The sequence below is a fragment of the Arvicanthis niloticus genome, chromosome 30, assembly GCF_011762505.2.
Source record: "Arvicanthis niloticus isolate mArvNil1 chromosome 30, mArvNil1.pat.X, whole genome shotgun sequence".
In the NCBI taxonomy this organism is placed as follows: Eukaryota; Metazoa; Chordata; class Mammalia; order Rodentia; family Muridae; genus Arvicanthis; species Arvicanthis niloticus.
The window spans coordinates 6,820,428-6,834,412 of NC_133438.1; the positions used below are offsets into that span (position 1 = coordinate 6,820,428).

The window sequence follows — 13,985 nt, forward strand, 5'->3', positions numbered from 1 at the left end:
AAAATTTTAATCATAGGCTTTATAAGTTTGGTATTGTTCAATCAGAGGTGTAACCCACTACCCAACCTAGATATATCAACTATCTTTGACTGGTGGAGGTACATGAACATCTGCCTCCCTGTCTCCCCCCTCTTTCTCTCTTTCATCACCTAGCTTCTCCTCTCCTTCTTCTCCTCCTCTTCTTACTCCTTCTCTTCCTCTCAGTACTCCTCCTACCTTAGCTCCTCCTACATATCACCCTTCTTGTTAAAATGAAACTTTTCTCTCAAAATACAATTAGAGCATAATTATGCCAATTTGTACCCGTGAGGTACAAGATAGTCCTTATACCCAGTCCATCATTTTGTTGACTAACCAGAACCTCTGTAATCTGTCCTAACTAAAGCACTTAGTTCTGAACCTGGCTTTAGGATGAATGTCAGCTGACGACCATCCACTCAAATCTTTTCTCTCAAGGTAAATAGCCAGGATTGGCTATGAGGCTATAAGTTTTCAACCCGATTTTATGGACATCTCCTAAGATGTTCTTCTAAAATTGTAGTGTTCTGCTGTTACTACTTTAAATGTAGGGAGACTTTGGAGATGGCTCTGTGGTTAAGAGCATGCACTGCTCCTGCAGAGAACCTGAGTTCAATTCCCAGCACCCACGGTGTGCAACTCAAAAACATGTATCTCCAGCTCCAATATCCACTCGGTCCTCCATGAGCACTCATATACACATGGCATATATTCACACATATACACATATATACATGGCATATATCCACACATATACACATATACACATATACACATACAACACATGCAGACACACACATAAACATATACCTCCAGCTCCAATATCCAGTCGGTCCTCCATGAGCACTCCACATACACACATGGCATATATCCACACATATACACATACACACATATACACATACACATAAGTAAAATATATCCTTAAGAAAATGACGTGAGGCCGAGCAGTGGTGGCGCACGCCTTTAATCCCAGCACTTGGGAGGCAGAGACAAGCAGATTTCTAAGTTTGAGGCCAGCCTGGTCTACAGAGTGAGTTCCAGGGCTACACAGAGAAACCCTGTCTCAAAAAACCAAAAATAAAAAAAAAAGAAAAAGAAAAAAGAAATAAAATAATGTGAATATAGGAAGGACACCAGGACTTAGGTAGAGGTGAGAGAAGAATTCTCCCAGTCGGTTTTTTCCTTCCACTGTTCCTGATGACTGAATGTAGTATGACAGTCCTGGTGGCAAATGCTTTACCTACTGAGCCATCTCAGTGAGCAAGCACAGAGATCTGCCTGCCTCTCCCTCCTTAGTGCTGAGATTGAAAACTGCACTTCTAAGCTTGGCCTATTTATTTATTTTAAAAAGGGGACTAGTATGTTCCAGGCTTCGCTCTTTTTTTTTTTTTTTTTTTCCGAGACAAGGTTTCTCTGTGTAGCTCTGGCTGTCCTGGAACTCACTCTGTAAACCAGGCTAGCCTCGAACTCAGAAATCCACCTGCCTCTGCCTCCGAAGTGCTGGGATTAAAGGCGTGTGCCACCACCGCCCGGCTCCTTCCCACTCTAAAATGCTGAGATTTCAGCTGTGTTCTACCCTGGCCATGGGTGGCTAATGTTTAAAACATGTCTCCCTCTGTAGCCCAAGCTGGCATGAAATTCACTAGATATCACACCATGGTCACAAAACAAATTCCCCTCCTCAGCCTCCCATTTGTTGGAATTATGCGGCTGCTCAATTGTGCCTGTAAATTTTTTCATTTCCCTACTTTGTTGAGAAATATCGTTAAAGTTAGTACTCAATGTAAAACCTTCCCTTTTATTTCATTTCTAATTTTTACTTCATTATTGAGAAATCTCTGGCTTTATTTCCAAACTGATATTACTTAAAGTGCAGTCAGGTTTCCAAAAGTTCCCAGATTCCCTTGGAGGTCTCTGTTAGTCATCCTGGGAGGCAGAGGGTCATTGCTCCTTGTCCTTGGGAACAGCCCCCGCACGAGCAGTTGCTAGAGCAGCATATACAGTTGGCTCCTCTGGGGCTTCCTCTGCCTGAGAGAGAGGAGGTGCAGCTGTCCCCTGTCTGAGTGTCCTGCTGCACAGCTGAGCATAGGTCACATCCTGGGGCTCCTCAGATTCGGCAACCTGGAGTTGGAGAGGGTGACAGGAAGATACATGCTTGGCTTGGGGAAAACTTGAAGGTCTGTGGAGGATAGGACCCACCTGACTGTCCACTTCTCGGCCCTCTTCTGCTTGTTCATATTCTGTGTCCAACTGCTCCCTTGACATGACAGAAGGTGAAACTGCTCCTGCCCTCCTGAGCCTGGAGGGTTTCACCTGGGCATATGTCTCTCCCTGGGAATCTTCCTCAGGTGGTCTCTGTAGCAGAGAAGTAGTGAGGTATGTATGTTTTCCTGTTCCCCTGGGGACCTCCTCTGGGCAGTTTTCATAACATAACCAGAATGACCTGTTTCGAATACTGTCTCTCTGATGGAAACTTCCTGGGCTTCCTTCCTACAGTTCTGGCTTAACCTGACATTCTAACCCTTGCTGTCTTGGCTCTAGAGACACAATTCATCTTCCTGAAAACGTGTTTCTGGGGGTTGGAGAGATGGCTCCATGATTAAGAGCACTGGCTGCTCTTGCAGAGGACCTGGGTTTGTGTCTGAGAACCCCCAGAGAGGCTTACAATCATCTGTAACTCTAGTTTCAGGGTATCTGACATGCTCTTCTTGGCCTCTGTGAGCATCATGCTGGTATGTGATACAGAGATGTTTCTTTTGTTCTGTATTCCCTGCCAGGAGTCTCTTAGATATCTCTGTGGGCATCTCCATTCAGGCTTTCCCCTCAGAGGACAACCAGACATATGCCAAAGAGTCAGAAAGGGGACAGGAGCTGAAAGACATGTGGTCCCAGGAAAACCAGGAGGGAGTGAGGCATAGCACACAGGGGACAGTTGCTGGCAGAAGGGAGGGAGTAGTCAGCTGTGGATATTACTGAGAGCTGATGGAGGGAGAAGAAGACCCCTGGACTAAACTGAGCCCTAAGTTTTAGGACTGTATATGGGGACAGGGACCTTACCCGACTCTCCAGCTCCACACTATCCTCAGTTTGCGTGTCCTCCACTGAAGCATCTGTCACAGCAGAACAAACAGAATGTCTCCTGACCAGAGTCTAGGGATGTCTTAGACTCCTAGTTTCCTGCCTTGTTCCGGGTGGGGACAGAGAACCAGGGAAAGTGGTGACATCCCTGTGCAGTTCAGACCCACACAGTGAAGCCCCCAGGATGTCCCCAGCACCCCTGCAATTCTGAAACTTCAGACTTCTCCCCTCCCAGGACCCTCTTTCTCTTACAAAGGCTTTCTTCCTGGGTGGCAGCATCTGGGTTTGACCTGGAGGGACAAGAAGATGTCACTTAGCAGTGAGGTATGTCAGGTAGGCAGGGGTCAAGGTCTCTATCTGTGATTTACCTCTTCTGAGGTTTTCTGTCCCTGGTTATGGGCTCTGCAGCTCCTGCAGGAAGTTGCAATTCTTTCTCTTTTTGGGCTGCAAGGGAGAGGAGTCTCAGCTAGGAGGATGGGAAGCCCCTCCCTAGGCATGTGCAGGGAAGGAAGGAAAAACTACAACACAAGGGTGAGTGAGCAAATGTCCCAGAACATGTTAAAGTTCACAGAATGTCTGACACTGCACAGGTTCTGAGACAAATTGCCCTCTGGACTGAGATCTGCACATGTTTTTAATCTACCCCACCCCAATGTGAGGTTTCCCTATGGCTGGTGTCTTGAGCCCCCGCTGGGATGTTCACAGGGGAATCCACTACCTCCTGAGACCCAAGTTACACATACCCTCCTCACCATCCTTCCTGAATTTTCCCTGATGTCTTCTTCGGAGAAGGATGAAGGTGAGGATGAAGAGGAACAGGAGGAAGGCCACAGACACTCCAATCAGAGCCTTCAGGTACCTTTGCAGTCCTGAAACACAAGTGACATCATGTTTGGGGACCATTGCTGCTTACCTGAACACCTACTGTGTGAAAGGCACATGCTGGCTCTCTGCACACATCATCTCCCAACCTCACAATCATGTACCATGGAATTGTGTCTTTTCTTCTCTAGCCAGTTCACCTGCCTCAGGTCACCTGACTGGAAGTAGCAGCACTGGGAGTTGAACCCAGGGACTCTGACTTCTAGCCCTGCTTTCTGCACCAGAGCTGAGTGCAATGAGTTGGAGAGAAGAAGCCTGAATGCTGAGCCATGGCTAGGTATCGCACCCTTACTCATGTTGCCATGCTGTGTGTCTGTACTCCTCCAGAATCAAGTTCTGGAGGCCTACTTCGTCAGAAGAGGTCACAACCAAGGCAAGCACAGAAACAACAACAAACAATACAAACAAAAAAGGCAACCAATCAAAACACAAAAACAAAATAAAAAATCAAATAACTTAAGTCATGTGGACCAGGCTTCTATTTATACTAAGAGGAACAGCAGCCTAGAAACAGAAGGACTTGACTAAGTCAGATCGCTAGAAGCAGCTGTATCAAGATTCTAACTAGGTATTGTTTACCTGGGCCCATATTTTAACAGTGTTTAATACCCTTCTGATGCCTGACTTCATGCAGGTGACAGGGGCCATGCAGAGCTTTAGGGGCAGGATGGGGAACTGAATGTCTGTGTTCTCTGCTTTCACAATCCCACTCCATCCCCAATGCTGAGCCTAAATATTTCTCTCTGAATGCCCCTTCTGTAGCACAACCTCTATGCCCCAGCCTCTGTGGTCTCTGTTGAATCTTTGTTTGCCTCCTACATTTACAAGCTGAAGTGAGAGAGAAATGAGAACTTTGGTGGGACAAGAGCTGCCAGGCACCCTGGGGTTGGAGCCTACTCCCTGCACAGAGGTGCCTGATACTTACCATTTTTTGTCTTGGACGTTGTGGGCGTCAAGGTAGAGGTTCTGATGGGTCCTAGGAAACAGAAGAAGAAGAGGATGAGGTGCAAACCCAGGATCCTCTCTGTTCACTGTCCTTGATCTGCCCTGTAACCTTCCCGAGATCCTCATATTCTCTACTCCAAACAGAGATTACAATCCAGGACTGAGTGGACATTACTTGAGGGACCACTGCTGACATCCACTCCTCTGCCAGGGAAAGTGTCTTCTGACAAAACCTCCTTTTCTCTCCTCAATCTCACCCAAGTCAAGAGCTCTGCCACAGTGTGGGTTGTGACTCATGCTTAGATGTCAGGATCTCCTCACCTGAGACTGTGAGCTCCACAGGGACACTGGCATATGACAACAGGTAGAGAGATGAGTCTTGAGAACCATAGCACCTGTAGGTGCCTGAGAGATGGGAGGTCACAGCATTCATGGAGAATTCTGTGAAGAACTGCTGATCTTGGAACTTTGATTTTAGTCTCAGGGGTGGCTGGGCTGATCCCTCCTTGGACAGAATGAAAGCATCCACACTGTCCACTGACAAACACAGCAGGGTCACATTCTCTCCTGAGTGTACTGTGGAGTTAGGCTTCACTGAGAGGGAAGGAGTGACAAGGAACTGTTCTAAAGAGAAGAGGAATGATGAGAGGCTGGCTTCCTTTTTCTGAGCTCAAACCACACAAGATTCCACCTTGAGAACCTGTGTCTCTGTCTCTTTTCTGACTGAGCTCAGCTCCTGCTTTCCTCTTCCTGCATCTTTTCCTGCCTAAGATTCCCATCTCTCATCTCAGCCCTCAGCTCCTCAGTTCCCCCATGAGATCCTGAGCAGAAGCTAGGTACCTGATTGAATCTCTGTAGATCCTCACCTGTGATCAGAATGTCCAGGGAATCACTGGACACTGACCACTCAGAGCTGAGGTTGTGTGCACCATAGCATCTGTATTGGCCTCCAGTGGAGGGGCTCACACGGCCCAGTGTGAAGTTGGCCATGGAGAGGCCAGTGTCAGTCCTCTGACTAGGATGCTGCATGATGTTAGATTCCCCCACCTTGTAGAGAGCAAATCTGTCATAGTTGATGTCAGAGCAACACTGCAGGGTGAGGCTCATTCCAGGGTCCAGGATATGGCCTTGGTGAGTGAGCAGAGAGGGCTTCTTGGACAGTCCTAGAGGGAAGGAGACAGTGACTGAGGACTTGGCTGTTACCAAACACCTATGCCCTCCCATCCTGTCCAGCCCATGTCACAGCTTCTCCCCACGCAGGGCTGTGATTGAGAACACAGGCTCCCCATTTAGTCCTCCTCTACCTGCAACTCTGCAGAGGGGCAGGCCATGGCCAAGGGCTTAGGGTTTCAGAAGATGACAGGTGAATAACAAGAAGGGACTTACCTGAGATAAGTATTTGTTGGAGCTCACTGGGTACTGACCACAGCTGTGGGGCATGCTCATAGTAACCATAACATCTGAACGTCCCTGTGTGGTTTGGGGTCAAGGGACCCATAAAAAACAGGGCTTCGTACAGTCCACTAGAATGATTATACTGTGTGTCCAGTGAGCTGGTGAATTTCTGAACTTCCTTGATGAGAGTGAATTTATCATAGTGCCTATGTGAGGCACACTGGAGTGTCATGTTCCCTCCTACTGTCACCACAGGGCTGGGAAGTACTGACAGCATGGGTTTATAGTGGTCATAGATTCCTAGGAGAGAAGGAGGCAGTCTGTCACATGTTCTCAAACTGTCACAATGTTCTCATGGAACACTGTGGGAGGGGAATACTCCTGAGAGTAGAGCCTGGGCTTAAGAATCTGACTGTCCCCTCACCTGTCACCACCAGCTCCAGGGTGTCACTGGGCTCTGACCAACCAGCTGAGCTGTAACAGTAACAGCGATATTGCCCTGCATGCTCTTCTGTCACAGAAGGGATGAAGAACTTCCCCTTGTTCCCAGGCTCCTGTAGGATCTTTGTGCTCCAGGTTTCTTGGCTTTCCTCCTTTTTCAGAAAACATATTTTTGCATCCAGGTTCCCCTGACACCAGATGGTCATGGCTCTTCTGGAGGGGATCACAGAGCCTGGTTCAGTCTTGATGATTGGTTTTTGGAGGTTCCCTACATAGAATTAGGAGAGAAGCAGGTATTTGTGTTTGAAAGTGGCACAGAGAACATCCTACAGTGGATGTTGCTTTCTTCTTTTTAATTTATTCTTCTCTCATACAATCCACAGGAAGACAGCCTCCTATCCTCTCCTCATTCCTAATATCACACAATCCTCCCCACTTTCATTTATCCCCAGATTCACTGTTCCTCCATTTCCTTTCAGAAAATAGAAGGCTTTTCAGTGACATTTACTGAACATGGCACAAGATGCAAGAACATTAGGCACATACCCTCATGTTAAGACTGGACAAGGCAAACCACTAGGACCAAAAAGATCCCATGTGTAGGCAAAAGTGTCAGAGACATGTCCACTCCCACTGAACCTAAAGCAAGCAGGGTGATTGTGGCAAACACATTTAATCTGCACACTCAGGAGATAAAGCCAGGTGGATCTCTGAGTTGGAGGTCAGACTGGTCTACAGAGTGAGGTCCAGGACAGTAAACAAGGAGTACATAGTGAAATACAACCCCCTGCAGCCAAACAACAACAACAACAACAACAACAACAACACAAAGCCATGTGAAACAACCACAGCATGTATGCAGAGATCCCAGGACAGACCCATGCAGACTCTGTGAGCCCTGATGATTTGTGCTTAGCTGGTTCTGTGTTCTCCTGGCTGAGTTATCCAGATGCCCTCAATCTCTCTAGCTACTACCATCCTTCCTCTCTCTGTTCTTCCAGATTCCCTGAACTCTAGTGGATTGTGTTAAAACTGGTCCAGATTAACAGAAGGCCTCATGAAGAATCATCTCCCTACTGGGAACTCTGGGCTTTGCTGTCACTCTCAGCCTTTCATTCTGTGTCTTGGGTCCAACTGTTTCCTGTGCTGTGTGTCAAAGTTCTATAGAGCCCTGGATCCTCACATACACACATACCAAGTGCTCTCTGAGGGACTGTATCATTTCAATATCATTCTGTGGAAATGGTGGGGTCCCTCACCTGAGACCAGGAGCTCCAGGGGTTCACTAGGCTCTGACCACACCTGTGGTTTGTTCTTGTCATAGCTGTAGCATTTGTATATCCATCTCTGGTTGGGGGTCACAGGGCCTACAGAGAACAAGGCCTGGAACTTCCCAGTAGAAAGGTTATACTGTGAGTCTTGTTTCCAGGAGAGCTTCTGTGGTCCTTCTACCATCAGAATGAAGCTGTGATAATACTGCCTGTTCTCACACTGGAGGGTGACATACTCTCCCGAGGTCACCACAGGGCTGGTTTGGGCTGAAAGGCTGGGTTTCCCGTAGGCTCCTAGAAGAGAAGGGGGAAGGAGGTAAATGTCACCAGCCCTCATTATCCTCCTTGGCTCCTCTGATTTGGAGTGTGGATGGGTGGGCATTGCTATTAATAGACCCAAGTCTGGACAGTCAAAACCTGAGGTCTGGGACCCTGTGTGTTCTCTCACCTGTCACCACAAGCTCCAGGGGGTCACTGAAGTTTGATGATTTTCCCTGGGTCTTGTAGGAACATTGATATTGCCCTGCATTTTGCTGGTCTACGTATGACAATGAGAATTCAGTCTTGTTTTCTGGCTTCTGTTGGTTTTTTGTGACTCTTGCATATAGATGGCCATTTTTATAGAGCATGTACTTGTTGGCTCCAATGGTCCCCTCACACAAGAAGGTCACTTTAGTCCTCATTGAGACCACAGAGTCTGGGTGTGCTCTGAGGATAGGCTTAGGGACAGACACTGCAAGTAACAGAGCAGCTAAGATTCAGGACACCCACCTTCAGACTGCAGTCCTTAACCCCATGTCGTTCCAGCCACACCCAGGAATAACACATGTGGTGTTTTCCACCGTCACTGCCCAGGCATGGCTCTTGGATAGGAAGAGAAGAGCATTTCAGGAGAGCTGCAGACACACTCACCTGTCAGTACTGGGATCCAGAGGCCCAGAGTCAGTCCTGGAAGAGAGTTCTTTGTAAGAGATTTGTCCCTAAGGCTGAGCAAGTCCTCTCCTCTGCAGAACTGCCTGAGACCCTGGGGTCTCCTGATGGATGAGTGCTGAGCTATATGTCCTGATCATTTCTACCTCAGTGTTCCCTCCCCCTCTTCACATCTCACCAAGACAGAGCAGGGCTGTGAAGGTGAAGGTCATGGCATCTCCTCTCAGAGGCTGCAACTGTGCTTGAGGGCAGAGCTCCAGAGCCTTTCTGAAGGGATTGGAAACAGGGTGTGGCCCTGGAGGCAGGGCTGTCCTTATGACATGGTCACATTTCACCAGCCCCACAGGAAGGGGAAATTCTCTCCTCAGACTCTGTACTCTGACTTCCTCAATGCTGTGACTAGGCCAGGCAGTAGACCCTCTGCAATCAGGTCTTACACAGATGACATTTCCTCAGCTCACCATGTCTGCCTCACCTGTGCTCATCACTGTCAGAGCCATGCTGTAGCAGACACGTGTGAACATTTCACACAACAGTACAAATTTAAGTGCGGTTTTGCTTTGTTCTTTTTACCATTTTTTACATGAAGTATTTCCTTTTTTCAACATTTTTGATGTTTCTGAGTAGGGTCCTGCTGTGTATATCTGCTTAGAATGAGATTTACAGCCTTTTCTTCACAGTCTCAAATGATGCATTAGCATTGGTCACTATAATTTCTGTTTGTTTTTTTCATATTTGTATTTTCCTGTACAATTTTAGAGATTCACATTTCTATTTATTTCTGTAGTGTTTATTTTTTGTGTCTGTATATTTATTTGTGTATGTACATGCATGTGTGTCAAAGCACATGTGTGGAGGTCATAATATAATTTCAATAATAAATTTTCCTTTTATCATATTGATCCTGTCAATCAGAGTCAGGTTAAGTTGGCAGCAGGCCCTTATGTACTGAGCCATGTCACTCTCCCTACACTTATTATCATCGTTTTCCTGAGTCTTCTGCTGAGTCAACAAATTATGTGGTCATGAGGATGCTGGTGCAAACTGCTCTCCAGGTTTATTTGAGTTGTTTGGGATAATGGTTGTTGGTGTCTGAATATGGCAGGATTCCTGCTGAAGTTCAGCACACAGTGGTGCAGGCATGGGCAGCCTTTGTGAGCGCCACTGTATCATTGTGTTGCAGTTGTAAAGTTGAGAAGCTGGCAATGGGGTTGCTGGAGGATGAAAGCACACGGGGCCAGGACCAAGTGCAGGGTGGATCTTTCTGGATGCTGTAGTCAGCCAGGGTTGTGTCTCCCTCCATCTGCTGGTGGGAAATCTCAGCAGCTGCTAGAGTTTTGGTGACATGACTTCTTGGTCCTGGATCTCAGTCTTGACATCCTCAATGGTATCACTGAATTCAACCTCAAAAATGATGGACTTCCCCTTCAGTGCCTTGCCAAATGTTGACATGTACGTGTCTGCATGGTGGCACAGTTCAAGAGAAAGAACTCAGTAAAATTATATTTTTTCCTGTTTATTTTTTTGTGTTAGGGATTGATGGATTAGCCACCAGTGTTTTAAGCACATACTCTACCAGTGACCTACACGGCAGTTTTACTCTGTAGTTTTCAATGTTTGGTGTTTTAGTTTTTCTCTGTTATCTTTTTTCCTATGTTGATGGGTGTAGTTATCTTTTTGTTGTATTGAGACAGTCGCTGGTATGTAGTCCTGGTTGTCCTGGACCTGGTTATGTAGACCAGGCTAAACTGGGCCTCATAGAGATTTCCTCCCTATGCTTCCCAAGTGCAGGGATTAGAGATGTGGGCCACATGATGAGTCTTGTGTTTACAATTTAAAGTTTCTAAATTTTTATTGCTGTATATATTGTGTTAACTGAGTCGTCATCCCTTCATCTTCCCTTTCCCTTTTCCTGTCCATCTGCTTACCCTCCTTATAAACCTGGATTTCTTTTTGGTTCTTCCTCTGAGCTTCTGGTTTTTAAAAATGTGCTGCTCAATCCCATGAGAGTTCTCATTTTCCCTTTCATTTAATAAATTTGTGTATTCTTTTTTCTTTTTCTTTTTTTTTCCTGTGGCCGAGGTGCTTTTTGATGCTCTTAACCGTTGGGCTGTCTCTCTATTTCTGAATAAATCTTCATGACATTATCTTTCGCCAATTATCTTATTTTTTTTCTTTTTTCCTCAGGTTGTCATATTTTTCTTCTTGTGTAACAAGTGCATTACACCAAATCTCATTGACATTTAAGTTTATATCTGGTATCAATCTTTACCATGTCTGTTTCTTCCTTATTTTTAGATATCAATTGTTTAAAATGTTAAGCCATGGGTTTTGTTTTAACTCTTTCTCAAACTATTTCCTCTTCCATTGCCCTTCAGAGACATCTAATTATCTGCTCTTTTCTTCTTGTATTCAGAGCAGTTTGTTCTATCTTTACATAATTAGCCAAACCTTTAATGAAAACCGACTCTCTCTTTTCCAGGAGCTCTTAAGTTCCAATATCTCATAACCTAAGGGTGGGATGTCTCATTTTTCCATCCCCATGCTGGCTTTAGTGTATATTAGGCTTTTAGTGTGTATTGGGATTTACTGAGTATTGATCTTTGCATACTGTGTCACAACACTGTGAGCTCATCTGTGCAACCTTTCAGCAGTGTTCAGAGCCTAGTCTTCTTGTAGTCATCCAAAACCTCTGGGTCTTGAGATTTTTCAGCCTCCATTTTTGTAATGATCCCAAGCTAAGACTGTGTTCTCTGAGGAAAATCTTCTAACTCAGCAGCACTTTGAAGGATGGGCGCAGGGCCAACCAGTTACTTAATATTTTCCCCTTTTGTTTCTGAACCTAGAAAGCATCCATGTTGTTTATCGTGTGGCTGTGTATATATGTCATGTATTAAATGAGAAATGTGGTAAATTAATAAAGTACTTGTTTGGTTTCCTCAGAGGCCTGGGTTTCATCTCCAGCTCTGCATATTTCTGCATATTTCTGCATATTTCTGCATATTTCTGCATATTTCTGATGTGGTGGCTCATATCTGTGATTTCATTCCCCACCTCTAGGACTTAGGAGGATTAAGTAGTTGCACAGTGAGCTTGAGTCAGCCCAGGATATAGCAGGTCATTTCCCAAAACCCCCAAAAAAGTTCCCTAGAGTATGTGATGGACAGTATTAACTATAGTTTATGCCTGGGTTTTGTCTTCAAAACATTAATGATCAGTATATTTACTATAAAGATCCCAGACTTGAAGTATATGCCAATTTTTATATCCCTTTCTGTTTTTCTGTTTTTGTTCTTTTTTGCTTTTTTGTTTGTTTGTTTGTTTGTTAGTTTCAAATCAGGGTTTCTCTGTGTAGCCCTGGCTGTCCTGGAACTTACTCTGTAGACCAGGCTGGCCTCGAACTCAGAAATCCACCTGCCTCTGCCTCCCAAGTGCTGGGATTAAAGGTGTGCACCACCACTGCCCAGCTTCATATCCCTTTCTAAGGGGCAGAATTTTTCCTAAATCTCAGACCCCCATCTCATGAACTCTGTGAACTGTCGTGCCCTGTGAGTCACATAGCTATGGTGCCTCTTTTCTGTCCATTTGTTTTTCTTGACCTGATAATAAGTGATGGGTCATGTCATGTGAACCTGTAAGACTTGCATTCAGTGCTGTGAGCTCAGTCTCACCATTCTCCCCACGGGAATGAATCTCAAAAGGAAAATGTGCTGCCCTCTCCTGGTTACATATCCATGTGAGGAACTTGACTCACATGACTTATAGGTACACAGGGCCTCTCATCACTCTTCTGTGATGCTGATGAGTCAGATGCAGAGAGCTGGCAGAGACATCACACTTGTTAGTGGATATGAACTACTTAGGACATTGTGTCATGCTTTTTCTCCAACATTGCCCCATGCACTCCCACATTGATGTCACAGTCTCTGAGCACATAGTGAGAAGGACTCTGCTTGGCTAGACCTACATAGACTCCCCATATACTCCACTTTCACAGGCTTCCAGCCTTCCCATGATGCCCCTCACTGATTTCAGTTCTCACTCTCTGCCCTCTCCCACCTTCCTCTTCCCACATCTTGTTGCCATTCCTATTTCCCTCTTCATCTTTTTTCCTACCAACCTCTAATGAATATTTAGTCTTCCCTTCTGAGTGAGAATCTAACAGCCTCTCTTGAGACCTCTTTATTACCTTGTTTCTTTGGGTCTGTGGATTGTAGTGTGGTTTCTGCCCTTCATAGCTAATGTCCACTTATAACCGAATACATACCATATATGTCTTTCTGGTTCTGGGTTTCTTCACTCAGAATGGTATTCTCAGGTTCCATTCATTTGTGTGCAATATTCGTGATGGTTCTGTTTTCATTAGCTGAATAGTATTCCATTGTGTTGATGTTCTAAATTTTTTAATCCATTCTTCTGATGAGGTAGGTCTAGGTTGTTTCCAGTTCCTGGCTATTATGAATAAAGCTGCTATGAACACTGATGAACAACTGTCCCTGTGATATTGTGTGGCTATTTGGGTATATGCCCAGGTGTGGAAAGGCTGAGTCTTGATGCAAACCTATTCCTAATTTTCTGAGAAACCATCCAATTGATTTCCAAAGTGGTTGTCCATGTTTGGTCTCCCTCCAACAATCGCAGAGTGTTCACCTTTCTTCACATCCTCACCAGCATGCATTATCACTTGAGTTTTTTTTTTTTAATTTAATTTCTTTACACTCTAGACTTTATCCCCTCTCTTAGTCTACCATCTGACTATTTCAAATCCCATACATTCTCTCCACCCTTCCCCCCACACACACACACTGTCTCCACGAGCATGTCTCCACCTCTCCAACACTACTTCACCAGACCTCCATTTTCTTTGAGTTTTCCAGTCTCTTGGAAGGTTAGGTGCATCTTCTCTTACTGAACTCAGATCTAGCAGTCTTCTACTGTATTTGTGTTGGGGGCCTCATATCAGCTGGTGTATGCTGCCTAGTTGGTGGGTCAGTTTCTGAGAGATCACTGGAATCTAGGTTA

At 45.5% G+C, this 13,985-nt stretch overlaps 1 protein-coding gene across 8 annotated transcripts; it reads right to left on the bottom strand.

Annotated features, from left to right (window-relative positions):
- Positions 1 to 9,249, bottom strand: LOC143440878 (paired immunoglobulin-like receptor B). 8 transcript variants are annotated; one of them, XM_076927777.1, is made up of 15 exons: positions 9,142 to 9,227; positions 8,946 to 8,981; positions 8,482 to 8,766; positions 8,022 to 8,327; positions 6,746 to 7,030; positions 6,313 to 6,621; positions 5,793 to 6,089; positions 5,248 to 5,550; positions 4,907 to 4,957; positions 3,852 to 3,968; positions 3,468 to 3,543; positions 3,352 to 3,389; positions 3,079 to 3,131; positions 2,221 to 2,376; positions 4 to 2,142 (listed from the first exon to the last, which is right to left on the bottom strand). In XM_076927777.1, exons 1-15 carry the CDS (start codon positions 9,173 to 9,175, stop codon positions 1,963 to 1,965), a joined length of 2,526 nt encoding a protein of 841 aa, XP_076783892.1. In that variant the 5' UTR covers positions 9,176 to 9,227; the 3' UTR covers positions 4 to 1,962. The 8 variants fall into 8 exon arrangements, 7 of the variants coding, with proteins under 7 accessions (XP_076783894.1, XP_076783895.1, XP_076783892.1 ...); XM_076927776.1 differs by having other exon boundaries at positions 5 to 2,142; positions 3,843 to 3,968; XM_076927780.1 differs by lacking the exon at positions 5,248 to 5,550 and having other exon boundaries at positions 2 to 2,142; positions 3,843 to 3,968.
- Between the last annotated feature and the right edge of the window lie 4,736 nt (positions 9,250 to 13,985).

Coding starts and splice junctions, on each gene's coding strand:
- LOC143440878 (XM_076927781.1), bottom strand. CDS start 9,175: ATGACCTTCACCTTCACAGCCCTGCTCTGTCTTG. Junction 6,090..6,312: donor CCAACAAATACTTATCTCAG/GTAAGTCCCTTC, acceptor CCTTCCCTCTAG/GACTGTCCAAGAAGCCCTCT. Junction 4,958..5,247: donor TGTGGAGCTCACAGTCTCAG/GTGAGGAGATCC, acceptor TCTGTTTCCTAG/GACCCATCAGAACCTCTACC.